Source organism: Lagenorhynchus albirostris, chromosome 13 (assembly GCF_949774975.1).
Source record: "Lagenorhynchus albirostris chromosome 13, mLagAlb1.1, whole genome shotgun sequence".
Taxonomy (NCBI): Eukaryota; Metazoa; Chordata; class Mammalia; order Artiodactyla; family Delphinidae; genus Lagenorhynchus; species Lagenorhynchus albirostris.
This window is the reverse complement of record NC_083107.1, coordinates 25782793-25808376: the sequence shown is the minus strand read 5'-3', so window position 1 is coordinate 25808376 and position 25584 is coordinate 25782793. Positions and strand designations below refer to the sequence as shown.

General features: G+C 42.0%; 2 protein-coding genes across 4 annotated transcripts in view; one reads left to right on the top strand and one right to left on the bottom strand.

The window, feature by feature from the left end:
* The first annotated feature begins 316 nt into the window (after positions 1-316).
* MTHFD2 (methylenetetrahydrofolate dehydrogenase (NADP+ dependent) 2, methenyltetrahydrofolate cyclohydrolase) overlaps positions 317-25584 on the top strand; it is a 41079-nt gene continuing 15811 nt past the window's right edge. For 2 of the 3 annotated variants that reach the window (XM_060169557.1, XM_060169558.1), the window contains exons 1-8: positions 317-449; positions 14831-15015; positions 16453-16575; positions 17221-17373; positions 17792-17899; positions 18973-19065; positions 19440-19565; positions 20896-21051. In XM_060169557.1, the coding sequence (XP_060025540.1) occupies positions 349-449; positions 14831-15015; positions 16453-16575; positions 17221-17373; positions 17792-17899; positions 18973-19065; positions 19440-19565; positions 20896-21051 (1045 nt within the window). In that variant the 5' untranslated portion in view covers positions 317-348. Of the gene's footprint in view, positions 450-14830; positions 15016-16452; positions 16576-17220; positions 17374-17791; positions 17900-18972; positions 19066-19439; positions 19566-20601; positions 20856-20895; positions 21052-25584 lie in introns of those variants that run through there. The other variant, XM_060169559.1, reaches the window with a different exon arrangement.
* The window catches only part of SLC4A5 (solute carrier family 4 member 5), a 144941-nt gene continuing 144373 nt past the window's right edge, over positions 25017-25584 (bottom strand). The window contains exon 29 of the mRNA XM_060169556.1: positions 25017-25140. The gene's annotated coding sequence lies outside the window, so the exon portion shown is untranslated. The remainder of the gene's footprint in view (positions 25141-25584) is intronic.

Genomic DNA, 25584 nt, shown 5'->3' with positions numbered 1-25584 from the left:
CACAGTAGGCACTCAGATATTTGGGCAGTGAATGAACGCGTTGGCCGGGCTTCCGTGACAACGTTTGGCAGGGGCTTGCCTTCCTCAGCCAGTCTCGGCAAGCTATCGAGCCTTCGGAACCATCCAGGGCCCCGCTCTTGGCGCTTTTTGCTCCAATCACCAGCATGGCTTTACTGGGCTTCTCTACGTTTGAAGGAAGACAACCGATCGGTTCCTTCAGCTCCAGCGGCCCAACAGACTGCAAGTGGAGAGCCGCAGGGACCAATGGGTGCCGGCAGGAGGCGGGGCCTGCCACGCCGCAGCGGTATAACTGCAGGGCCCGCGCGCGTTTGCCTCCCGGCGCTGGCCATGGCTGCAATGTCCCTCTTATCCACTTTGGCCACCCGGCTGCTCCGGCCGGCGCAGAGCTGCCGCCTCCACCATCGCCCCTTCCACCTCTCGGCAGTTCGGTAAGAGGGTCGGGGGGCTGGGTTAGCGCGGAAATCCGCGGGGAACCGAGCGCGGGGCCCGCCCAGGGACTCCCTTCATGAGCATCTCCGTCCCGGGAGGTGGTGGCCACCGAGAAGGGTGTGGCGGGGCGACGTGGCATCCCAGAGTGGCCGCAGCCTACCACCAGGGCGTTCGTTCGGCTGTGTGGGCTGAAATCGAGAGCCCGCCTTTCGGAGGAGCCGGCCTCCTGCAGGCTCCGGGCGTCGTCCTGTCTCAAGGCCAGTCCGCCGGCTGAACGGGGCCCACGGTGTGGAGCGGAGGTGCTGGCGGGCCCTGGGACTCAGCGACTTACCTGGGAGCATACGGAGGTCACCGGCCAGGGCCTGCCGGCCGCCCTTGGCCCTGATACCAAGAGCGGGAAAGCAGAGGAGATGTTTTGGCGAGCGCGGGGAAGAGTTGTGAGTGAGCAGCCTTCAGTGAGCCGTCCCTTCCCGGGACCCTAGCGGCGGTGGGGGTTAGGGCGGAGCCTTGCTCGCCGGGTACCAGCACTTCCCTCCTTCTCCCGGTCGTGGGTGTGGCTCGCGCTGCTCTACAAGCTGCCCCTTTCCCTCCTAAGGGAATAAATGTGTTGTGGTCACCAGGACTTTGACTGCAGCCCACCCGGAGTCGGTCAGTGCCAGACCGAGTAAATTGAGGTGGTAAACGCCCGGGAAGAGAAGAGGGAAAGCTCTGTTTGCGTTTTCTTAGGGAGGTAATAAATATTTCCTGATTTTTTTGGACCTCAAATTCCTATTCTAAACCTAGGTTGAAGAATCTTTTTCTGGGGGGGGGGGCGGTGGAGGGAGAGCTGTGATTTCGTTCCTTTAAGCTATGCACCCTCTTTCCCGTCAATCTTTAGAGCCTTTACACTGCAGAGACCTAAGCCTTGAAACAGCAGCCCCTTTATCCAGGCACTGTGCTAGGCTGTGCGAATTCAGAGATGGTAAAAGCGATTTTCTTTAGTGGAACTTCCATACTTGTCAAGAGGCAGAACACGTACATGTGGCAGAAAATGTAATTTCCAATCAGTGTAAAAATGCTATTAGAGACGTTTCCAAGGTGCTGTTGGAGCACAGAATGGGGATTAATGCGTTCTTGAAAGAAGACTTCAGAGGGGACATTTAAGGATTTTCTTAGTCTGACCCTGACCTGCCTTTCCAGCCCCATCTTTCATTACTGTCTGTTCTCTTCCCTCTTCCTCCCTTCCTGAGTTCTGGCCACATGTGCTTTCATGATTGAAGAGATTTATAAAAATACTCCAATTCCTTACCTAAAGAACTGGAACAGTTTGCTCACACTCTCCAGTAACAAATGCCCTGCTTTTGGGGCTTCCCTGGTGGTGCAGTGATTAAGAAGCTACCTGCCAATGAGGGGGACACGGGCTCAAGCCCTGGCCCAGGGGGATCCCACGTGCCGCGGAGCAACTAAGCCCGTGCGCCACAACTACTGAGCCTGCGCTCTAGAGCCTGCGAGTCACAACTACTGAGCCCACGAGCCACAACTACTGAAGCCCATGCGCCTAGAACCTGTGCTCTGCAAGAAGAGAAGCCACCGCAATGAGAAGCCCAGGCTCTGCAATGAAGAGTAGCCCCTGCTCGTCGCAACTAGAGAAAACCCGCGCGCAGCAACAAAAACCCAATGCAGCCAAAAATAAATAAACAAAATAAATAAATTTATAAAACACACACAAAAAATGCCCTCCTTTCACTTCCTTTTCTGAATGAAATGTAGGTTTCCACGTCTCTGAAGGCAATAAGTACATTTGGTATTCAGGGTTCTAATGTATTGCTTTGATTACTGCTAGCTGGTAAAATTAAAACATCCTTTAAAAAATATGGGTCTAAGGGCAAGACGGGAATAAAGATGCAGACCTGCTAGAGAATGGACTTGAGGATACGGGGAGAGGGAAGGGTAAGCTGGGACAAAGTGAGAGAGTGGCATGGACATATATACACTACCAAACGTAAAATAGCTAGCTAGTGGGAAGCAGCCGCATAGCACAGGGAGATCAGCTCGGTGCTTTGTGACCACCTAGAGGGGTGGGATAGGGAGGGTGGGAGGGAGATGCAAGAGGGAAGAGATGGGGACATATGTATACGTATAACTGATTCACTTTGTTATAAAGCAGAAACTGACACTATTGTAAAGCAATTATGCTCTAATAAAGATGTTAAAATAAAATAAAATTGAACAGAAATGAAAAAAAAATATGGGTCTGCATATATTCCTTTTTATGGGGGGGGTAGTGTGAGAGTTTTCATGGTTAGAGAGATAGTACTGTAGTTTAGGCGACAATGAGGTAAAGGAAAAAATGGACTTTGGAGGCAGAAGTTTGTGTTTTAATTTTTTTTCTACTGTCCTCAGTCTCTTGTTCTGTATAACATGCTTATAATAGTCCCAAGGTAACTGAGAGTAATATATGTAAAACTCTAAGCAAAATATCTCCTGTTTCAGAGATGTTAGATCCATCCCCCTTTGTGTCTTTGTTCACTCATTACTGGTTCCATTAATTAGTAGATAACAGAACTCTTTCCACAATAAGTTGATCATGAATTATAAAATGCACCTGATATTAATTTTTCATGGAAAATTACAGTACTGTAAACTATTGAATTAGAAGGAAAGTGAAGATGCTACTGACTTGGATTTCAGTTTTTAATTTTATTTAGATAGTCCTCTTCTTTCTAGTCTGTTGATGCATAATTTTATTGGAAATTTTCTAAAAACATCTGTGAAAGCACTTCTAAATGTGTTAGCTAATATGGTTAATAAATTTTGGATTCCCCTTGGGACTGATCTCAGTTTCCATTTCCATTTATTTTGGGGTAGCAGTAACTTTATCTGCCCATTGGCAAAAAAAAAAAACTGTTGGGAAATTAGGTAATGACTCCCTCTCAGGACTGTGTTTCACATTTGGCAGAGTTGTGGTATGCAGGCGAGGGCTAAAACACAGTTATGTTGTAAAAGATACTCGTTGCTTTGTGGCTTTGTTTTGGTTCTTGTTACTCTTTGATTTCTTTCTTTCTTTCTTTCTTTTTAAGCAAATTGGCATAACATCCAGAAGTTGCCTTTGGAACTTGGAACAATGGATTCTCCCAGAACCCTGTGTCCTTAACTTTATTATATCATGCTTAGCCCAAATGTGCTGCTACCATTTTCTCTAAGTTTACTGCTTTCAAAAGGAACTTAAAAAACATTTTTTTAAATGAGCTTTTTAATGAAGTGCAATCTAAGTCCTATTCACTGATTATTTTCATAAAGCTATCCTTATGAGTGTATAAATAGATAAATATATCTATTGTATATTAAGGATGTGTGTGTGTATAAATTTAGCCAACAGAATTAGATATTAATTTTTAGTGAATATATATGCCTGGCACTTTATTTATTTATTTTCTATTTTTGGCCATGCCACGTGACACGTGGGATCTTAGTTCCCCAACCAGGGATCGAACTCCTGCCCTCTGCATTGGAAGCTCGGAGTCTTAACCACTGGACTGCCAGGGAAGTCCCCATATCCTGGCACTTTATTTGTTATTTCATTCAATATAAATGACTGTCCTAAGCACTTTTAAAGTAATCTTTCACTCTATTCTATTCCAGGGTTGGGAATCTATTTCTGGCACAGGGCAGGTATTACTATAATTCAAGAATGTTGGGCTCCCCTGGTGGCGCAGTGGTTGAGAGTCCGCCTGCCGATGCAGGGGACACGGGTTCATGCCCCGGTCCGGGAAGATCCCACATGCCGCGGAGCGGCTGGGCCCGTGAGCCATGGCCGCTGAGCCTGCGCATCCGAAGCCTGTGCTCCGCAACGGGAGAGGTCACAACAGTGAGAGGCCCGTGTACAGAAAAAAAAAAAAAAGAATGTTGCCGGGGTATTTGTATCAGCAAAGCCCTTTTATTTTATTTTATATTTTTTTAAGATTTTATTACAGTTATCTTTTTTTTAACATCTTTATTGGAGTATAATTGCTTTACAATGGTGGGTCAGTTTCTGCTTTATAACAAAGTGAATAAGTTATACATATACATATGTCCCCATATCTCTTCCCTCTTGCATCTCCCTCCCTCCCACCCTCCCTATGCCACCCCTCTATGTGGTCAAAAGCACCGAGCTGATCTCCCTGTGCTATGCGGCTGTTTCCCACTAGCTAGCTATTTTACGTTTGGTAATGTACATGTGTCCATGCCACTCTCTCACTTTGTCCCAGCTTACCCTTCCCTCTCCCCGTATCCTCAAGTCTTTTCTCTAGTAGGTCTGTGTCTTTATTCCTGTCTTGCTCCTAGGTTCTTCATGACCACTTTTATTTTTTTTTAGATTCCACATATATGTGTTAGCATACGGTATCTGTTTTTCTCTTTCTGACTTACTTCACTTTGTATGACAGACTCTAGGTCCATCCACCTCACTACAAATACTTCAATTTCGTTTCTTTTTATGGCTGAGTAATATTCCATTGTATATATGTGCCACATCTTCTCTATCAATTCATCTGTTGATGGACACTTAGGTTGCTTCCATGTCCTGGCTATTGTAAATAGAGCTGCAATGAACACTGTGGTACATGACTCTTTTTGAATTATGGTTTTCTCAGGGTATATGCCCAGTAGTGGGATTGCTGGGTCATATGGTAGTTCTATTTGTAGTTTTTTAAGGAACCTCCAAACTGTTCTCCATAGTGGCTGTATCAATTTACATTCCCACCAACAGTGCAAGAGGGTCCCCTTTTCTCCACACCCTCTCCAGCATTTATTGTTTGTAGATTTTTTGATGATGGCCATTCTGACTGGTGTGAGATATCTCATTGTAGTTTTGATTTGCATTTCTCTAATGATTAATGATATTGAGCATTCTTTCATGTGTTTGTTGGCAATCTATATCTTCTTTGGAGAAATGTCTATTTAGGTCTTCTGCCCATTTTTGGATTGGGTTGTTTGTTTTTTTGTTATTGAGCTGCATGAGCTGCTTGTAAATTTTGGAGATTAATTCTTTGTCAGTTGCTTCATTTGCAAATATTTTCTCCCATTCTGAGAGTTGTCTTTTTGTCTTTCTGTCTTTATGTCTTTTGTCTTGTTCCTTTGCTGTGCAAAAGCTTTTAAATTTCATTAGGTCCCATTTGTTTAGTTTTGTTTTTATTTCCATTTCTCTAGGAGGTGGGTCAAAAAGGATCTTGCTGTGATTTATGTCAGAGAGTGTTCTGCCTAGGTTTTCCTCTAAGAGTTTGATAGTGTCTGGCCTTACATTTAGGTCTTTAATCCATTTTGAGTTTATTTTTGTGTATGGTGTTAGGGAGTGTTCTAATTTCATTCTTTTACATGTAGCTGTCCAGTTTTCCCAGCACCACTTATTGAAGAGGCTGTCTTTCTCCACTGTATATTCTTGCCTCCTTTATCAAAGATAAGGTGACCATATGTATGTGGGTTTATGTCTGGGCTTTCTATCCTGTTCCCTTGATCTATACTTCTGTTTTTGTGCCAGTACCATACTGTCTTGATTACTGTAGCTTTATAGTATAGTCTGAAGTCAGGGAGCCTGATTCCTCCAGCTCCGTTTTTCATTCTCAAGATTGCTTTGGCTATTCGCGGTCTTTTGTGTTTCCATACAAATTGTGAAATTTTTTGTTCTAGTTCTGTGAAAAATGCCAGTGGTAGTTTGATAGGGATTGCATTGAATCTGTAGATTGCTTTGGGTAGTATAGTCATTTTCACAATGTTGATTCTTCCAATCCAAGAACATGGTATACCTCTCCATCTATTTGTATCATCTTTAATTTCTTTCATCAGTGTCTTATAATTTTCTGCATACAGGTCTTTTGTGTCCTTAGGTAGGTTTATTCCTAGATATTTTATTCTTTTTGCTGCAATGGTAAATGGGAGTGTTTTCTTAATTTCATTTTCAGATTTTTTATCATTAGTGTATAGGAATGCAAGAGATTTCTGTGCATTAATTTTGTATCGTGCTACCTTACCAAATTCATTGATTAGCTCTAGTAGTTTTCTGGTAGCATCTTTAGGATTCTCTATGTATAGTATCATGTCATCTGCAAACAGTGACAGCAGTGAAGCCCTTTTAAAGAAGTCATCCTCAACCCTAAATCTGGATTGGATTTGTAAATATTAACATGTTTTCAGTTCTTTAATATATCATGAGTATATATGAAATGCTCTAATATATTTTGTGCTCTGCTAGAATTATCATGTAAAATTGGGTAAATGCATTTGGTTTGCTATAAAATTGTGATATCTTCTTCTTTTTTTTTTTTTTTTTAAGTGAAAGAAGGTTTATTCAGGGAGAAACACACTCACTAGACAGAGGGTGGGCCATCTCAGAAGGCAAGATGCACCAGGGTATGGGGTTGTCAGTTTTTATAGGGGTGGGTAATCATAGGTTGATGAGTGGAAGGAGTATTCCACCTATTTGGGGGAATGGGTGGGGATTTCCAGGAATTGAGCCACTGCCCATTTTTTTACCTCTTATTGTCGGCCTTGGAACTGTCATATGGGTGTGTCATTTAGTGCACTGATGTGTTACAATGACCATATACTGAGGCTCAAGGTTTGGTGGAAGACAACTTGTCCACCATCTTGGACCTAGCTTGTTCTAACCAATTTATGTCATGTCCTTGGGCTATGTCATTCTTTTTTTTTTCCTGTACGCGGGCCTCTCACTGTTGTGGCCTCTCCCGTTGCAGAGCACAGGCTCCAGATACACAGGCTCAGCGGCCATGGCTCACGGGCCCAGCCGCTCCGTGGCATGTGGGATCTTCCCGGACCGGGGCATGAACCTGTGTCCCCTAGCATCGGCAGGCGGACTCTCAACCACTGTGCCACCAGGGAAGCCCCATGTCATTCTTTAAAAGGTTGTGCCCTGCCCCCTTCCTGTCTCATTCCCCCCTCAGAGATTTTACTCCCATAATCTTATGGGAAGCAGAGGGGCAATGGTCTGTCATCTGTAGCTGCTTCAGGGCTGAGTAGGGGCATCAACCCTGCCTGTCAGGGAGTGAAAAATCTCTGGATGCCTGATCTAGGGGCCCCAGGAGCAGGACGGCTTCTTGTTTTAAGTTGACATGAGCTGGAATCATTGCATAGCCATCATCTTGATGTGGAACTGCTTCTGTAGCCTCCCTATGAATCTTCTTGAAGATGAAGCTCTTTTGGAACAGCATCAGAGTACAATAGTAACTGTCTATAAATGACAAAAGACTTAAAAGGTTAAATATCTGATTACAGTGTAATTGATAAAGAAGCTTGGTTACTGTTGTGACATAGAACATTTTAAGATAACAACTAGAACTATAGCATTATACCAGGACATATCCAAATTTTAGAACCTTTACATAATTTTTAGAATGTCTATATTAATAACATTCATCCATACAGTATTTTTTAAATAGTTTTATTGCTCTTGTGATAATGCTGTCTATGTAACTTAACATACTAAATAATACTAGTTAAATATTTCTCTCTGAGATGCCTCAGGGGCCCTCTAAAACACCCCAAAGTTAGTTGAAAGTCAAAAGAACTTTAATTAAAATTTGACATTTGGGAAGTTTGTCAAAAAGTTTTAAAACACTTGATCAAATAAAATCATTGGTCACTATGAGACAATACTTATTTCTTAACCGAAGTGTCAAGAGATCTCAAAAGCGAATACAGATTAAAGGCAAAGAAACTCACACAATCTGTTATCAAAAACGGCATAACTTTTCAGTATTTTTTCATTCCTCACACGTTCTTTTACTGAAAACACATATCTTACCTTCCTTATAAGTTTTTTCCTCATTGAGTTACTCCCATAACTAAATTTGCTAACAAATTTGCAATACATATAATAAGGTCTAGTAAATCTAGGTAGAACAGAAGTATTCTTTCTTTAAGTAAGTTCTTTTTTAATTATGTATTTTTTATTTATTTATTTTTGGCTGTGTTGGGTCTTCGTTGCTGCTCTCGGGCCTTCTCTAGTTGCGGTGAGTGGGGACTACTCTTTGTTGCGGTGCGCAGGCTTCTCACTGCCGTGGCTTCTCTTGTTGTGGAGCACGGGCTCTAGGCGCGTGGGCTTTGTAGTTGTGACACGCGGGCTCCGTAGTTGTGTCTCACGGGCTGTAGAGCGCAGACTCAGTAGTTGTGGCACACAGGCTTGGCTGCTCTGCAGCATGTGGGATCTTCCCAGAGCAGGGCTCAAACCCGTGTCCCCTGCATTGGCAGGCGAATTCTTAACCACTGCACCACCAGGGAAGCCCACAACAGAAGTATTATACTTAACATTGATGACTCTAAAGACATGTCTATATTAATCAAACCAACAAGCTTAAGCTACCTTCAATACCAGATATCAGTTTAGTACTGAATATTTTACAGATAACATGAACCTGAAGTTCATTCTGGCCAGATTACTTTCTATTTCTAAGTATTTGTATAAGCACTTGATTTTCTTTAAGTCAACTAAATAGAGCTCTTTTATGAATTAATTTTTGGCAATACCATACAGCTACAGCACACACATAGATACATACAAACATACAAACAAACACAGAAGCCTCATAGTTCCCATTCCAAAATTTTAGCCAAGAGTCACGTACAGCATCAGTCTATAAAGGAGGTTGGATTAAAATTGGGTTTCTGGCAGGTGGAACAAATCAAGCTCACTTGTCTAGATGGCTAAACCCTTTTTACTAATATTTATGGAAAAGATACTTAAGTTTGTTTTTTTTTTTTTTGCAGTACGTGCGCCTCTCACTGTTGTGGCCTCTCCCATTGCAGAGCATAGGCTCAGCGAGCCCGCTCCGTGGCATGTGGGATCTTCCCTGACGGGCGCACGAACCCATGTCCCCTGCATCAGCAGGCAGACTCTCAACCACTGCGCCACCAGGGAAGCCTGATACTTAAGATTTTTATTTGTCCATGACAAGTTCCAAATTATTTACCCCCTTTTTCAAAATTTGCATTTTAAAAAGATGGCAGAGATAAGGGTTCCTGGAAAAAAACAGGTAGGATATTTGCATCTCAAAGGCACAGGTAAGTTCCTCCTTTGTTTCCCCTTTGTTTAATACTTACAAGCCTCTTCAGATAAATAGGGAAGGTTTGGGGAGTGGTAAAAGGATTGTGAGTTTTGGATTTGTTTTTTGGAGCTACATCTCTGGTCCTGTAAAGACTACATTTGTAAAATTAAGACAGGTGTTTTTTTTTTTAAAGAATTGGGCGGCTACCTCAATGATATTGAAGGACTGCTATACATTTACCTATGTTGAGGTATGTTTTACTTTCCTCATTTAGCTTAGGGGAGAAGTCCTTCTGCCAAATTTCTATCAGGTATGGTTAGCTTAGTCAGACCAGTGGCCTCCCATTTTGGTACTCTATTTACAAACACTTTTGGTCATCCTCCCTGGGTTTAAGAAATTTTTAAATTATGGCCCTCAGTCAGGCCTTTGATCTGAGGCGGCTTGCCTACGGCCTCACGTGATCGCATTTTTAAAGGTAGCTGGACAATTTCTAGCCCACGTTTTTTTCTTTTTTTTTGGTCCATTCCATTCCTACCATGTAAGCACCCTCAGCTTGAATTTTATAAGCACACAGAGTGGAGGCATTCATGGCATTTCAGTGTCTGGATCTGTCCAGTCAAAGGCAAAGAGATACTGGGGTGCAGGGGAATGCAGAAGAAAGCAACCTTTAGTTCTAGAACTATGAACTAGTTTAACAGCCCATAGTTTAAAAGCTTAGATGGAGTGGAATGGAGATCTCCTCTCGCTGGGACTGAGGTAGATTCCTCTGACCAAGAGCAATTGTTTTTCTTGGTGGGTGCTATCTCTGTGAGGATCTCCAGCTTGGATTATTGTCGGGAATTTAGTGAGCAAGTCCCTTGCCAACAAGGGGAGGGAGCACTCAGGCATGAGCAGAAACTGATGTGCAAAGGTAAAATTTCCTAGCAAGCAGTTGAGGGGAGGAGTGAATCACTGGTTTGGGGCTTTCCATCAATCCCTGTTATTATACAGCTTGTGGAGGACAAGGGTCCAGGGAAATCAGTCACCACAGAGTAGGCGGCCCAGGTATCTAATAAGAAAATAACTTTCCTACCTTCCATGTCAAAGGTTACCCGAGGCTTCTCCGGAGAAATGACCAGGTGTCCTTTGGGAGCCAGGGAGGGTCCCAGGCCCCATCAGTCTTCGATCCTCTTGGCCATCATTGCTTTGGGAGCTCTGAGTCCCCTTCGGGACTGGGAGCAGTTCTGCTTCCAGTGACCCTCTCATTCACACTTAAAGCAGATGCTTTTTGGCAAGATAGTGACTCTGATCCAGCATTCCTGGATCCTGTCCTCACCATGGGTCTTCGCAAGGAATGGTAACCCTGAGGTGGTGCAGTGGTTAGGGCTGCTGCCAATTGCTCTGCTTTTTGCTGTTGTCCCTGAATCCTTTTTGCCTCTCTATTGTTAAATACTCCAAAGGCCAAATCCATGAGCTGATTTATGGGGGTCTGGTGTCTCCAGCTCCTCGGATGCGGCATCAGGGGTAAATGGTCTGGAAGACTGTCCCCCCTCACAATTGGGGGAGATAGGAGTTCACGGTAGACCTCTCGGGGAGGTGGACTCATAAAGAGATCATCTAAAACATTTGGCTCCTGTGAAGAAGGCACTTTGAAAGGGGTGTGAGCCAGGTACACCCGGCAGTTCTTTAGACCTGGATTATGGAATAGAGTCATGAACATTTGGATGTATGGGACTTCCCCCCATTTACCTTTCCTTTTACAAAATAGGTCCAGTTGCAAGATGGTATTGTAATTCAATGACCCAATTTTTTTTTGGCCAGATCACTTCGTCCCCTAGTTTGTACTGGGACCATACAGTATTGCAAAAGAAAATTAATTTTTTTCTTAAACCATCCTGTCTAAATTTTCCCCAGTTAGTTAATATGCATCTGTAGCAGGGAGAGCCAAATCAGACTACATGTTGGATCTGTTTCATTTACTTTATCTTTTTATTTATTTATTTGATGTTTATTTTTACTTTTATTTTTGGCTGCATTGGGTCTTTGTTGCTGCGTATGGGCTTTATCTAGTTGCGGCGAGCAGGGGCTAGAGCAGGGGCTACTCATCGTTGCAGTGCGTGGGCTTCTCATTGCAGTGGCTTCTCTTGTTGCATAGCAAGGGCTCTAGGCGCGCGGGCTCAGTAGTTGTGGCTCAGGGCTCTAGAGCGCAGGCTCAGCAGTTGTGGTGCACTGGCTTAGTTGCTCTGCGGCATGTGGGATCTTCCCGGACCAGGGCTCAAACCCATGTCCCCTGCATTGGCAGGCAGATTCTTAACCACTGTGCCACCAGGGAAGTCCTGTTTCTTTTACTTTAACCTTTGCTTTCTGCTGCTTTTTTCACTAAAAGGATACTGTCTATACATAATGGCCTGCCTTGGGGAACCCTGCCTCTCTGCCTGAATGTTAAACCAAAGTGCGTTTGTTCAGGGAAACATCCAGACCCTGTTCCACTGTGGATGGCTACAAGAAAGAAGAAATTAACACGTCCCCTCCCCGAGACTGGCCATTCCAGGTGATATTTGCAGAACTTATGGCCTTTTTACTTTATTTCCTCATCTCCTTCCCTTCTCTGTGCTATAAAAGAAACTGGCATCCAAACCACGGTAAGATGGTTATTTTGAGACTTTAGTCTGCCATCTTCTTGGTTTGCCGGCTTTCCGAATAAAGTCGTATTCCTTGTCTCAATACCTCATCTCCCATCTGTTGGCCTGTCGTGCAGCGGGCAGGGCGAGCTTGGACTCGGTAACACATCCTAGCAGCGAGTCCTTCGGGATGCTTGTAGTTGCCCCCATTTTTTTATTGGGATGTCCTGATAAGATGGGAGTCTGATGGATACCAGCCAGGTGGTAGTTATTTGTCCTGACATTCTCCTAGTGTCAACAGTGGGGTCCCTGTGAGCACCCGAAATCTGCCTGGTTGGTGAGCCTGAGTAGGCCCTTTGGATTAGTCAAGGAAAGGAACAAAAGCCAGTGGGAGAAAAAGCAACCAGAGTCCCAGGGCCTAAATCCTTCAGAGAGGGAGGGAGGAGACCTAGGCCCTGAGCCAACTAAATGGATTAACTTTATCAATTAAACAAAAGAAAAACAAATAGAAGGGTAGGGCTGAAGGGCCACAAGGCAGTGATAACAATACAAGGTAACAGCTCCCCTCAGGATATGGTCCTTTTGATGTTGAGGAGGGCTTACCTCTCCACAGAAGTAAAGGAGGCAACACCCAACGTGCTGGCAAAGCCAGCTGGGAGGCTCAAGGATCAGTAGACAGTCCAAGAAGTCAGGAGAGAAGGAGGATAATAAGAGAAATCCAGGACAGGAGGGAAGGTGTACAGCCATGATGCTTCCTAAGAGAGATTTGTAAGCCTGCTGAGAAAGGTGCTCACCCACTACCTCCGCTGAGGGGTTGATAAAGTCTGCCTGGGACCCCCACAAGAGAAGTGCTTATGCACACTTCTGCTCAGGGGTGTCTGTGTGATATCTTCTCAATACTTCAAAAGATGCAAATACAAATTAATGTTTAATATAAGGTTTAGATATAAAATTACTGCATTATATCTAAGACATTGAGATTTGGTTTAAAGTAGATATTTAATCACAGTGCAACTGAAAAGCAGGCATTGAAGGCTTAGACCATTAAAGCTTTAAAGTTTTTAATTAACAGTGGCCTTGAGAATTAATTATATCTGACCATACAAGATATCCAGTACCTTGATGTTATCCCTGAGAATTAAATATGTGCTATAAGGGGAAATAGATTGTTTCAGTGTTTCAAACAATTGTATTCTTCATTGGTGTTGAGGTTGGAGCATTCCTTATGACACTGGGGACAAAGATCTAACGGGAAAGTCTTGTTTTCAGTGAGGTGTTTTTTCTTTTTCTTTTTTTTTAGATTTAATTAATTAATTAATTTTTGGCTGCTTTGGGTCTTCGTTGCTGCACATGGGCTTTCTCTCTAGTTGCTGTGCGTGGGCTTCTTATTGCAGTGGCTTCTCTTGCTGCGGAGCACAGGCTCTAGGCGCGCGGGCTTCAGTACTTGTGGCTTGCGGGCTCTAGAGCGCAGGCTCAGTAGTTGTGGCGCATGGGCTTAGTTGCTCCGTGGCATGTAGGATCTTCCTGGATCAGGGCTAGAACCCGTGTCCCCTGCACTGGCAGGCAGATTCTTAACCACTGCACCACCAGGGAAGTCCCCAGCGTGTTTTTTCTTAAGGAATAGATGCTTGTCCTACTTTAAATAATGGGAACTTTAAGCATATATGTGGAAATAAGAAAACGAGGAATCTTACATGTTGGAACCCAGGAAGAGCTGTTCTTATTGTTCTTACTAATTCTTATTGGGGAGAGATAGGCTTTCAGAGATTTGAATATGTTTTTGGGAACTGAAGGTTCTTCTAGGTCTGAGTTTTCTCATTGTCTCACCCCCAACAAGCAGTTTCTCATCCCTGTGGTTCTAGCGTGTGAATGTAGTTCAGAGAGGAGCGTTTACTGGTCCAGTTCACTACCACCGCTCCCGGTGAATAAACTTTTGCACCAGCCAGACCACTGGCCAGCCTAGAAATTGTTATTCTTGGCGTCAGATACTTACTCCTGGTGTGTCAGCTGTGGATGGGGCACTGGGGTCTCGGGGTAGAGCACACTGCCACCTATGAGATGGAATCGCCTTAGTCTCCCTTCCAATCCCTGTTCTTAATCAGGAAAGTCTTTTCCAGGAGTGGTTGTAGGGAGTGGTAGGTATTTGAGGTTTGTCTAGCATATTGCTTATTGGTTTAACTGCATAGCATAATTTATATATTTAAACGCACGTATAAATTAAAAGCCAATTCACTAACTGGGAATGTAGGACGTACATGACGTCCCTAGTACTTATTCATCTTATAACTAGAAGTTTGTACAGTCATCCCTCAGTATCTGAAGGGGTTTAGTTCCAGGAACCCCCAGGATACCAAAATTCCCAGATGGTCAAGTCCCTTATATAAAATGGCATAGTATTTGTATATAACCTCTCCTCCCAATATACTTTAAATCATCTCTAGGTTATTTATACCTAATACCATGTAAATGCTGTGTTAATAGTGTAAATACAATGTAAATAGTTGCCAGGTGCAGGGCAAATTCAAGTTTTGCTTTTTGGAACTTTTTGGAATTTTTTTTGCCAATATTTTCGACCCATGGTTGATGAATTCTCAAATGCAGAACCTGCAGATAGGAGGGCCCACCATGCCTTTTGACCACCTTCCAATTCCCCCTCCCCCACCTCCTGAAGTTTTGGGTATTTAATAACACTTTTGTAGCCTGACCTTTACTCTTTACAAGGATTCAAGCTATTTGTTTTTGTGATTGTATCGCCTTCTGCAGAAATGAAGCTGTTGTCATTTCGGGAAGGAAACTTGCTGAGCAGATCAAGCAGGAAGTGCGGCAGGAGGTGGAAGAGTGGGTGGCGTCAGGCCACAGACGGCCGCACCTGAGCGTCGTCCTGGTTGGTGAGAATCCTGCAAGTCACTCCTATGTCCTCAACAAAACCAGAGCAGCTGCCGATGTGGGTATGTGTCACTCTCAGACCCCGACTGCTGTTACACTGAGACTTATCTGAGGCAAACTCTACTGCACTTTATGATTCCTTTTTCCGATTAGAAAACCCAGGCAGAGGAGGCTAATGTGATTGAACTGTATCCAAATATTTGTCATAAAGAAATCAGGCTGTCTATTGGGGAGGCTTATAGACTAGGACAGCAGGAGTATGGTTGGTATTCTTGGTGTCTTCTGGAATGTAATCTAAATTCTGTTCTAGTCTAACATTTGATAGGTGACCTTGAACACAGTTTACATCTGCTTTCTTTGAGCAATAATGAGTCTGAATGAGGTGTTTGAGCATTTGGTTGAGGAGACCTCAATGATGTGGCCTAGAACACAGTCATGGATTTGAAGGAAATGACTCTGACTTCTTTGAAACAGCCTTTGATTTCTCCACCAGTTGGTTCCAAAGCCAATTAAATCAGCAGTTTAGAAGTGGTTGGAGATTTGAGTGCAGAAGGCACAGGTCTGAGTGATGGGAGGTTTGTGTTCTAGGTCTCATACTGCAGACTCTGTGTGGCCGCAGACCAGAGGTGGGTAGGCTCAGCTGTGCCGTTGCCGGCTTATCTGTGGGTCAGTGGTCTGAGAACTGTGTGCCTGCCCTTCTGAAGGGCTGTAAAACCACTGGCGTGTCTGGCCAGTGTTACTGGACTGTGAGCCCTTGGTATACTCTGTTCTTTATCACTGAGGAATGAAGCCTCCTGCCCTTTTCATTGAAAGACCTTTAGAACCTCTAGAAAATAGTAAGCCATGGCTTTCTAAGACATTGGGATGGGAGGTAGTGTGATACAGTGGAAAGAACATGGACTTTGGAACTGGAAAGATTGTCACCAGCCAGCTTGTGTTTCAATTTCACTGAGCCTTGTCTATAAAATGAGGTTGATGAGGATTATGTAGTATGATATATAGACAGTATCAAGCTAGGGGGAAGGGTAAGCTGGGACAAAGTGAGAGAGTGGCATGGACATATATACACTACCAAACGTAAAACCGATAGCTAGTGGGAAGCAGCCACATAACACAGGGAGATCAGCTAGGTGGTTTGTCACCACCTAGAGGGGTGGGCTAGGGAGGGTGGGAGGGAGGGAGACGCAAGAGGGAAGAGATATGGGGATATATGTATATGTATAGCTGATTCACTTTGTTATAAAGCAGAAACTAACACACCATTGTAAAGCAATTATACTCCAATAAAGATGTTAAAAAAGAAAAGAAAAGAAATTATCAAGCTAGTATTCTTTAGTGTTTGTATTTGGGAAGTTACTTAAGTTTACTTGTGAGTCGATTCAAGCTTTCCAGCTACCAGGGTGGGTGTGATGATAAAAAGCCTCGCTGGTAGCATGGCAGACAACGTAGCATTGTCTCAATAAATGCGTCTTTTTTCTTACCTTGAAATTTTCTTATAGGAATCAACAGTGAGACAATTGTGAAACCAGCTTCAATTTCAGAGGAAGAACTGTTGAATTTAATCAATAAACTAAATAATGATGATAACGTAGATGGCCTCCTTGTTCAGCTGCCTCTTCCAGGTGAGATTTGGACACCACCATTTAAAATGATTTCTGGGGATTTCCCTGGTGGTCCAGGGAGTAAGGCTCTGTGCTCCCAATGCAGGGGACCTGGGTTCGATCCCTGGTCAGGGAACTAGATCCCGCATGCCGCAACAAAGATCCCGCATGCCGCAACAAAGATCCCGCATGCTGCAACTAAAGATCGCGCATGCTGCAAGGAAGATCCCGCATGCTGCAACTAAGACGCGGTGCAGCCAAATAAATAAATATTTTAAATGATATCTGAGGAATGGAGAGTCTTGTTTACTTTATACAACTGGTCCCTTGTGTGGATTTGATATAAAGTGGAGGTAAACTCAAGAGAGAGAGTATGTTATTAGATATGGGACAGACCTACTCAGAATACCAATTACTCCTTGATTTGGTATTGAGGTCTTAAAGCAAAGGACCGTGGAAGGAAGCAGTTGTACAACAGGACACTGGCTTTGATCTTGGCATTTGGCTTTGCTCGATGTGTGTTCCTTATATGCAGATGAAGAAATAAGTCATGGGGGCGAGCTGTAAAAGCGGAATAGGTTTTTGTGGCAAACCAGGTAAGCTGGAGTCAAGCAGTGCTAACTACGTAACAGTGACTTAAGACCACCACTCTGATTTCTTTTTCAGAGCACATTGATGAGAGAAAGATCTGCAATGCTGTTTCTCCAGACAAAGATGTTGATGGCTTTCATGTAATTAACGTAGGGCGAATGTGTTTGGACCAGAATTCCATGTTACCAGCTACTCCATGGGGTGTGTGGGAAATAATTAAGCGAACTGGTAGGTATATCCGTCTCAGTATTATCAAGGCAGTACTTACAAATGGTAAAAATTCATGCAAAGAGTGGAAACTCCCACCCCACAGCCTCTAGTCCTGCTCCCCAGAGCCTAACTCCTTTAGCAGTTGCCTACAACTGTTTTTGCTGTTTAATCCAGAAACTTCTGAGGGAAACTTAAGCTTTAATAGTGGTGACTGTGCACACTCATAACATTTTGCAGCTTATAAAATGTTTCCTTTTAGCTTTCGCTCTGTGTAGCGAGTGACAGTCCAGTTGACTGATGAGGCAATAAGCTTAGTGAATTCCTTCATTATCACAATTAGAGTCACATCCTAGGCCATCAGCCTTCCTTTTCCTTAGGTGCTCTTTCTAAGATAATTAGGCACTATCTTAAATGCAAATATATTTATTTTTCATAGGTATTCCAACCCTGGGGAAGAACGTGCTTGTGGCTGGAAGGTCAAAAAACGTTGGAATGCCCATTGCAGTGCTGCTGCACACGGATGGGGCGCACGAACGTCCCGGAGGTAAGGGTTTTACTCCCAGGGATGAGTCCTCTTCTCCCTTACGAGAGACAAGAAACGCTTGAGAGACTGCCCTGTGGATGTTTGGAAGTGTTAACTTTGTTAAACTTTGTTTTTGTTGTAATTTTGTTAATAGGTGCTTGGGGAGTAATCTTTGTAGGAGAAGCTGTATTCAGTGTCACTTGAAAGTTCATTTATATTCACTAGTATGGAACTAGTTCAGAGATAGATATGCCTCAGAAATTTGAGTTTTGAGTATAACCATGGTTGTAGACAATTAGAATTTCCAGTTATGGCTTTGATAGTTGGAGCTAAGATGTAGAACTTATTCAAAGTTAGTGTCCTGTTCTGTGCCATTTGGTAGAAAAAAATCTTAGACCAATGCAAAGGATTGAATTGATATTACTGTAATGTGTCATCATTGTGTCAAGTTCTATTTGAGAAAAAGCTTCAAATCAGAGTTAATGTGATTATCATAATATGACTATACATGATATATCAGAAATAATGTCAAAACTAAATATTTCCAGGTATCTTTCAGCACACGTTTAAGAAAAATCCTTGAGTAATCCTAGTGATATTTTGTTTAGAAAGACTATTAAATAGGATAAGGAATAAATCTAAAGATGTATGACTCCAAAGGGTGGAGCTAGAACTAACAGGTAAAAGTTACAAGAAATTGAGTATTTGGTTTTTTGTTTGTTTGTTTGTGGTTTTTTTTGCGGTACGCGGGCCTCTCACTGTTGTGGCCTCTCCCGTTGCGGAGCACAGGCTCTGGACACGGAGGCTCAGCGGCCATGGCTCACGGGCCCAGCCGCTCTGCGGCATGTGGGATCTTCCCCGGACCGGGGCATGAACCCGTGTCCCCTGCATCGGCAGGCGGACTCTCAACCACTGCGCCACCAGGGAAGCCCTGAGTAGTTGTTTATTTTAAAAAAGGACAAGTGGCTGCCCAGAAAGTATGGCACAGGAACTGTCAATTATTTTTTCAGAGATGTTGAATTTCTGGCATGTTTTGCCTAGTTGAGATCTCATCCAATCCCAGCGTTGATTCGGAAATATTTTTTAACTCTTAGGTGATGCCACTGTCACAATATCTCATCGATATACTCCCAAGGAGCAGCTGAAGAAACATACGGCTCTTGCAGATATTGTGGTCTCCGCTGCAGGTAAGAGCACCAGGGAAGGGTCGGGAGCACGTCTCCTCAGAGGGTGAAGATGGGACTCTCATCTTCGAATTTGCCTGCTGCACTGCCGTTCCATTCATTATTCCCCTAGGATTGATAATGTGAGCTGCTTACAAACATGAGGAGAGAGTCGTGGTTGGAATACTGATTTCTGGCATTCCATTATAGATTTGATGGATGAATGTTTTTTCTACAGCCTGTTTACTATATGAAGTTTAAATGTTTCCTTTGTTAATAGTTTTTATAGGTTTTTGTAAAACAAGCGAATTCGTTCTTCCAGGTCTCTTGAAATTGAAAGTAGATAAGAATCTTATCTAAGAATCTTCTAAACCGATCATTCCTATCTCCATCTCTAGGCATTCCAAATCTGATCACAGCAGATATGATTAAGGAAGGAGCAGCTGTCATTGATGTGGGAATAAACAGAATTCAAGATCCCATAACTGCTAAACCCAAGTTGGTTGGAGATGTGGATTTTGAAGGTAAATGGTATAATTTTTTTAAAATATAAAAGTCAATAAATACTATCGTTATTGGACATTTAGGGCAGACTGTTTTAACTTTTAAAGTTATGTTACCTTGGTAATACCATTTAAAATGCTTTCCATGAGATGTGGATTTTGAAGGTAAATGGTATAATTTTTAAAAAATATAAAAGTCAATAAATACTATCGTTATTGGACACTTAGGGCAGACTATTTTAACTTTTAAAGTTATGTTACCTTGGTAATACCATTTAAAATGTTTTCCATGAGAATTAATTAAGAAAAATCTTTTTAACAATTACAGTCATTCTAGAATTATTTTAGGTGTTTGTATCATCAAATTACGGAGAACAGATAAAGAGTTTTCAGAGAATTGTTTTGTTTTTTTCCGCTTAGGTCTATTTTATAATTAAAACAACTTCAAAACTTTTAACAAGTCTGAAAATTTAATGAAGTGATTTTCCTAAACTATTGAGTCTCCTAAAAAGTGTTACAGATTTCTCATTTTCATACTGGGAGGAGAGATCACAGACCTGACATGTTAAAAGTATGGGACAGAGCCAAATTGCTAAAATTTTGGAATTTGCTAGTAGATTTCTCCTTTCAGTTCTGATTTTATCTGAATTTTATGCCAATAATCCTATTTCTAGCTTTCTGTTTCTTCTAAAGCAGTCAGACCCAAGCCTAGGTATCTAAGTATTTTTCCCTTTAGATTGGAGTAAAAAAAATCTTACTTTTTACTTTCCAGAAAATTACTTTGCTTGATGCTTTGGGCAAACAGTATAGTTAAATAAATAGGATAAAATTAAGAAAATATTGTAGGCAGGTATTAATTGAAGTAATGCTTATTATTATTATAGTTACACTTCCCATACAGTTAACCTACTGAGATGTTTCTTTTTAAGTTGATTTAATATGGAGGAAAAGTATGGCTGGTAAATTATAGGTTATTTAGATATATAAATATTCACTGAACAACTCTGCTTATTATATGTGTGTTATTGATTTATTTATTTTTGGCCGCTCCACACAGAATGTGGGATCTTAGTTCCCCCACCAGGGATCGAACCCGCGCCCCCTGCAGTGGAAGAGCAGAGTCCTAACCACTGAGCTGCCCGGGAAGTCCCTATATGTGTGTTATTTTATATTAGTATGTTCAAAAGCCTTTACTCTTGAGTAATGTAGCTGTGATTTTTTAAATGAGTTTGAGGCTCATGAAGATGCTTATGTATTTTATTGCTTTTTCTTTGAATGCTTCTTCCATGATAAAGTACATACAGTTCCTTTGCCATAATTAAAGCAGTCTGCCTGTCTTATTTCTATGTAGGAGTCAGGAAGAAAGCCGGTTACATCACTCCAGTCCCTGGGGGTGTTGGTCCCATGACAGTGGCAATGCTAATGAAGAATACCATTATTGCTGCAAAAAAAGTGCTGAGCCTTGAAGAGCGGGAAGTACTGAAGTCTAAGGAGCTTGGAGTAGCAAGTAATTAACTATTGCGTCTTCTGTGTCATTAACAGCACTCCAAGCTAGTTCACGAGGAAAACCAGGCCAATAGAAATGCAATATTTATTCTACTTAAATGGTTTAAAACAATGCTTTCTATTTATTTGTAAGCTTAAATGGGTGGGTGTTTGCACACATAGCCCTGCAGTTACCCACCAGGGAACATGCCACTATTGTGCTGGGTCATGGGATCCAGCCAAGAGAAGCCATTAACCTACTGATTAACAGGGGGACACTGTCACACTGAGAATGGCTGCCTAACTTTGTCAACCACTTCAGTTAAAATTTGTCTTTTTTAGGAGGACAGCTATGCTTACCACCATACCACCAACGCTGCACAAATTTGTCTTTTCTACGATTGCATTTCCCAAGTGCTATTCCAATAATGAGTTGATGCTCACTTTAGGTTCCAAACCTTTTGAGTTCAACTGGTCAAACCAAAGGAAAAATGTTGCAAGAGAAAATTAGGGAAAAGGTAAAAAAGAAAGAAATGATGGTAGTTGAGTAGAAAAAAAATTACCCTAATTTAATATATGTATTGATTGATAACCAGAAGAAAAACTACATGTTAATAGTCTCCTAAGTTGTCATTTGTAGCTTAGTCATTGGGAAAATGTTTGGGGTTGTTTCATTTGCTATTAGCTCTCGTTTTATGTTCGTTACCATCCCTGAGGTTTCCCATTTTAGTTTTCTAGGATTGAAAGGCTTATTTTATAAATTATTCATGTGTGTTGTCCTATTTGACTTTCCTACATCCTTAAACTTCACTGTCAAATTTTTATACTGTTGGGGGTGTCTGTATGGTTTCTTTAGTGTATCTTGAAACCTGTATTTGGAAAACATAACTTGGGCTTAATGATCATTAGGGCAGCTTGTATAAGTGTGCAACTTACTTTTCCACCAAAGAACTGTCAACAGCTGCCGGCTTTTCTCTGATGCACCTGTTGGCTTTCCTTGATTGATTTTTGAGAACTTGAGTTAATACTGAATTTAATCAGACTTTCTGATTAAAGGACTTTTTTCCTTCATTTTGTTTTTTTAAATAAAACACTTCTGACTGGTATAGAATGAGTTTCTGAAATACTGTATCTTTCTGCTACTATCTTGTTGTGACCTAATTTTTCTCATTGGATGTAATCAACCTAAATATTCCTATATTTGGTAATACCCAATCCAATGCCTTAAACAAATTGGTTTAAAGAGCTGTGGAGAAATCAGCCTAGTCCTTTTAATCTTACATCCCCAAAGGTTGTGCCAAGCCAGGAGTTTAATCTGTAAGATTCATTTAAGTGGTTAGTCTTGTTCTGATTATTTTCTAAACCATATGTTCAATTTACACAGGACTTCTTGATGTGCTTTGCCAAGCCCCCCCACCATATATATAAATTTTTTTCATGTGTCTGTGTGTGTGTGTTTAAAGCATTAGTTTGATTGCACAGATTGAAAGGTATTTGCTGTGGCACATTTGCAGCGAGGATAGGTCCAGTGTATTCTGCTCAAGGGCTAGGTATTTGGCTTTCATGCAGGCAGAAGCAACTCCTGTTCCAGGCAGCTTGAGGCAGAGAGGAAGGAGAGCAATGCAGAGCTGACCTTCTCCCCCTCCTTGTTCATGTGCCGCCTTTATGCTTTTTCTTATACATTTATTTATTTTATTTATTTGTTTTGGGCTGTGTTGGGTCTTCGTTGCTGCGCACGCTTTCTCTAGTTGTGGTGAGTGGGGGCTACTCTTCATTGCAGTGCGTGGGCTTCTCATTGCGGTGGCTTCTCTTGTTGTGGAGCACGGGCTCTAGAGCACAGGCTCAGTAGTTGTGGCGCACGGGCTTAGTTGCTCCACAGCATGTGGGATCTTCCCTGACCAGGTATTGAACCCGTGTCCCCTGCATTGGCAGGCGGACTCTCAACGACTGCGCCACCAGGGAAGCCCGTCGCCTTTGTGCTTTTGATAGTTTTCTGGGAATGAAGAGGGGTGATAGTTGCTAGAGATATTTTTGCAAGTGAGGTGTAGTTCCTGTACATCAGCCATGCGTGCTGACTCACCCAAATTATTAAACATGGAGCGAGACGAGCAGACAGGATTAAGTTTTATTGAACTGTAGTTACAAGTTATTGTTACTGCATGGAGAAGTACCAATATGTCAACCTATTAAAAGCTATGGAAATTAAAATGTTCATGTGTATGTGTGTGTGTGTGTGTGTGTGTGTGTGTGTGTGTACAAAATGCAAATGACAGGCAATGTGAAAATTACGGTGATCAGTTTACAACAACAAAAAATTAACATTCTAGTTTTCCAGCTTGTTTGATTAATCAAGCACATTTACTCCTGAATCCACAACATTTCTACAATTCAATTTGGACAAAATGCTATTGGAAATCAGCCAGTTTTTAAAACTGAAATGTTAAGGGTAGATTGTTAGCTCTCCCAAAATTGGTGCAGATGAAGACAAAGAATTTATACTTAAGCTCAGGCAATGGTTCTGGATTAGTGAGCAGCTAATTAATTCTGCTGCTCTCAGTAGAAGTGGTGGAGGTTTAGAGCTTTACCTCATGGCAGTATCCTTGGAAGGGCGTTCTGAGATTTAATTTAATAAACACTGAGAGCTTTCTATGGACCAGGCACTGTACTGGGTCTGGGGATTATAGGGGCAATTAACTGTCCCTGTACTCAAGGTGGTTAATGATCTAGTGTCATTTTTCTTTAAAAAATAGAAAGGGATAAAGAAAAAGCACCTGCATTTGTCATCTTGAGTAAATGTGGTAACGGTAACCAAAGTGATTTACTCAAGATTCAAATCCACAGTTTTTTTGGAGAAGGTAAATGTCAGATGCGTTGTGGCTATTAGGCACACAGTAGGTGGTAAATAAACATGGTTGGTGTTTGTTAAATGTGACTTGAAGATAAGAAGACTGATCTTAAGTTTCATGAGGAAAAGAGTTTGCTTCACTATTAACGGGTTTTAAATCTACCCAATTTGTTTCTAATTATTCCTTTAAAGTACTAGTCTGACTAGTATTGCAGAGTTTTAATCTTCTAAAATTTCACATGAGCCCTGCCTAATATGCAATATTAATGTGAATGCAAGTTTGACTTTGGGAATCAGGCCATTGAAAACTTTCAGGAAAGACCTACCCAAATGCATAATGAAATGTGATTCTGGGCTTTAAAAACCAGTGATACTAATTTAAAGGATCATTTTGTTGATTTGCCATGTGATTTGAGGTTTCATTTTAACAGGAACTATTTTGTTTTTAAAATATCCACTCAAACATGTTGGTTCTTTCATTACCAGACTTTTAGAAATAGCTTTCAATCTGGAAAAGCCCCAGTCACACTTCTGTGCTGGAACAAGACTCATAATGCAGATAGTTCAAACTTGTCATATGACCCTTAGAAAACTGAATTGGATGGAGAGATAAGAGGTCCTTTTTAGCATTTCTTAATATGCAAAATTGCAAAACAAATTTTCCAACCTTGGTCTATTAAAGTATGAGTATTTTAAGTTGTTTTAAGACCATCTAGATCATTTAAAATCTCAGCTTTTAAAAAAAAACTTAACTGATATTTGTTTTAAATAAAAATTGAGTAGTGCCCCTTTATCTTAGCTACAGTTTTGAGAGAAAGCATTTTTTCATTTCAAAAGAAATGTTATAATTTCTATGCTGGACTGCATTTTAAAATAAGGTGTAACATTTAGCTTTAGTTATTTTCATAACTACAGAGGGAAGTAGAGGGCTTTGCATATAAGTAGTACTTTTCATCAGCAGCTCTCCAGTTTTCTATCAAGCAGAATGACTCCCTCTGTTTGGTAAATAAGGAAACAGGTTTGGAAAAGTGAAGGGTTTTGGCCCAGACCCTCACAGTGAAGACTAAACGAGGCCCTCACTCTGTGCCCCGTCCGTCCTCCTAGAGGGTGGTCTCGCTGTCAGCTTCTCTTCCATATCTTTCCATGTCTGTGAAGTCACAGTCTGGCTCCATCTCTATCTTCACCTGTGGCACCATGAAGACTGGGCTCTGTGAGTAGCTGAAGGCAGGTGAAGCTGGACAGGAGATTTTGAAGTGCAGGGTGATGCTGAATGAGAAAAAGAAGAGGGAAGAATGATTTATCTAGGATTTGGTATTTTTTAATGCTATCCCCCAGAACAGGGTTCTAGTGCAAATAGTTCTGTCTTTGCTTTTGAACTCTTAACACATCACAGGAACTAGCAGTATCCTATCTGCTTGGCCTTCAGCTGTCACAATGACTGGTCTCACTCTTTTTCGACCTATTTATCACATTGCTGCCAAAGTGAACTTTTTGGATCATGAACCTGACTGTGGTTCCCCACTGTTCAAAGGACAGAATTCAAGCTCCTTAGCCTGGTGAGACAAGAGCCTTCTTTGCTCAAACTTCTGCCTGCTTGCTGTTTGCCCCATCCATCCTGGGTTCTTTGCCCTGTGTCTGTGTGATATTTCAGGCCTTTTCTCCATACCTGCAGCGCCTTCTTTTCTCTCTTTTTTCTTTGACTCTGCACAT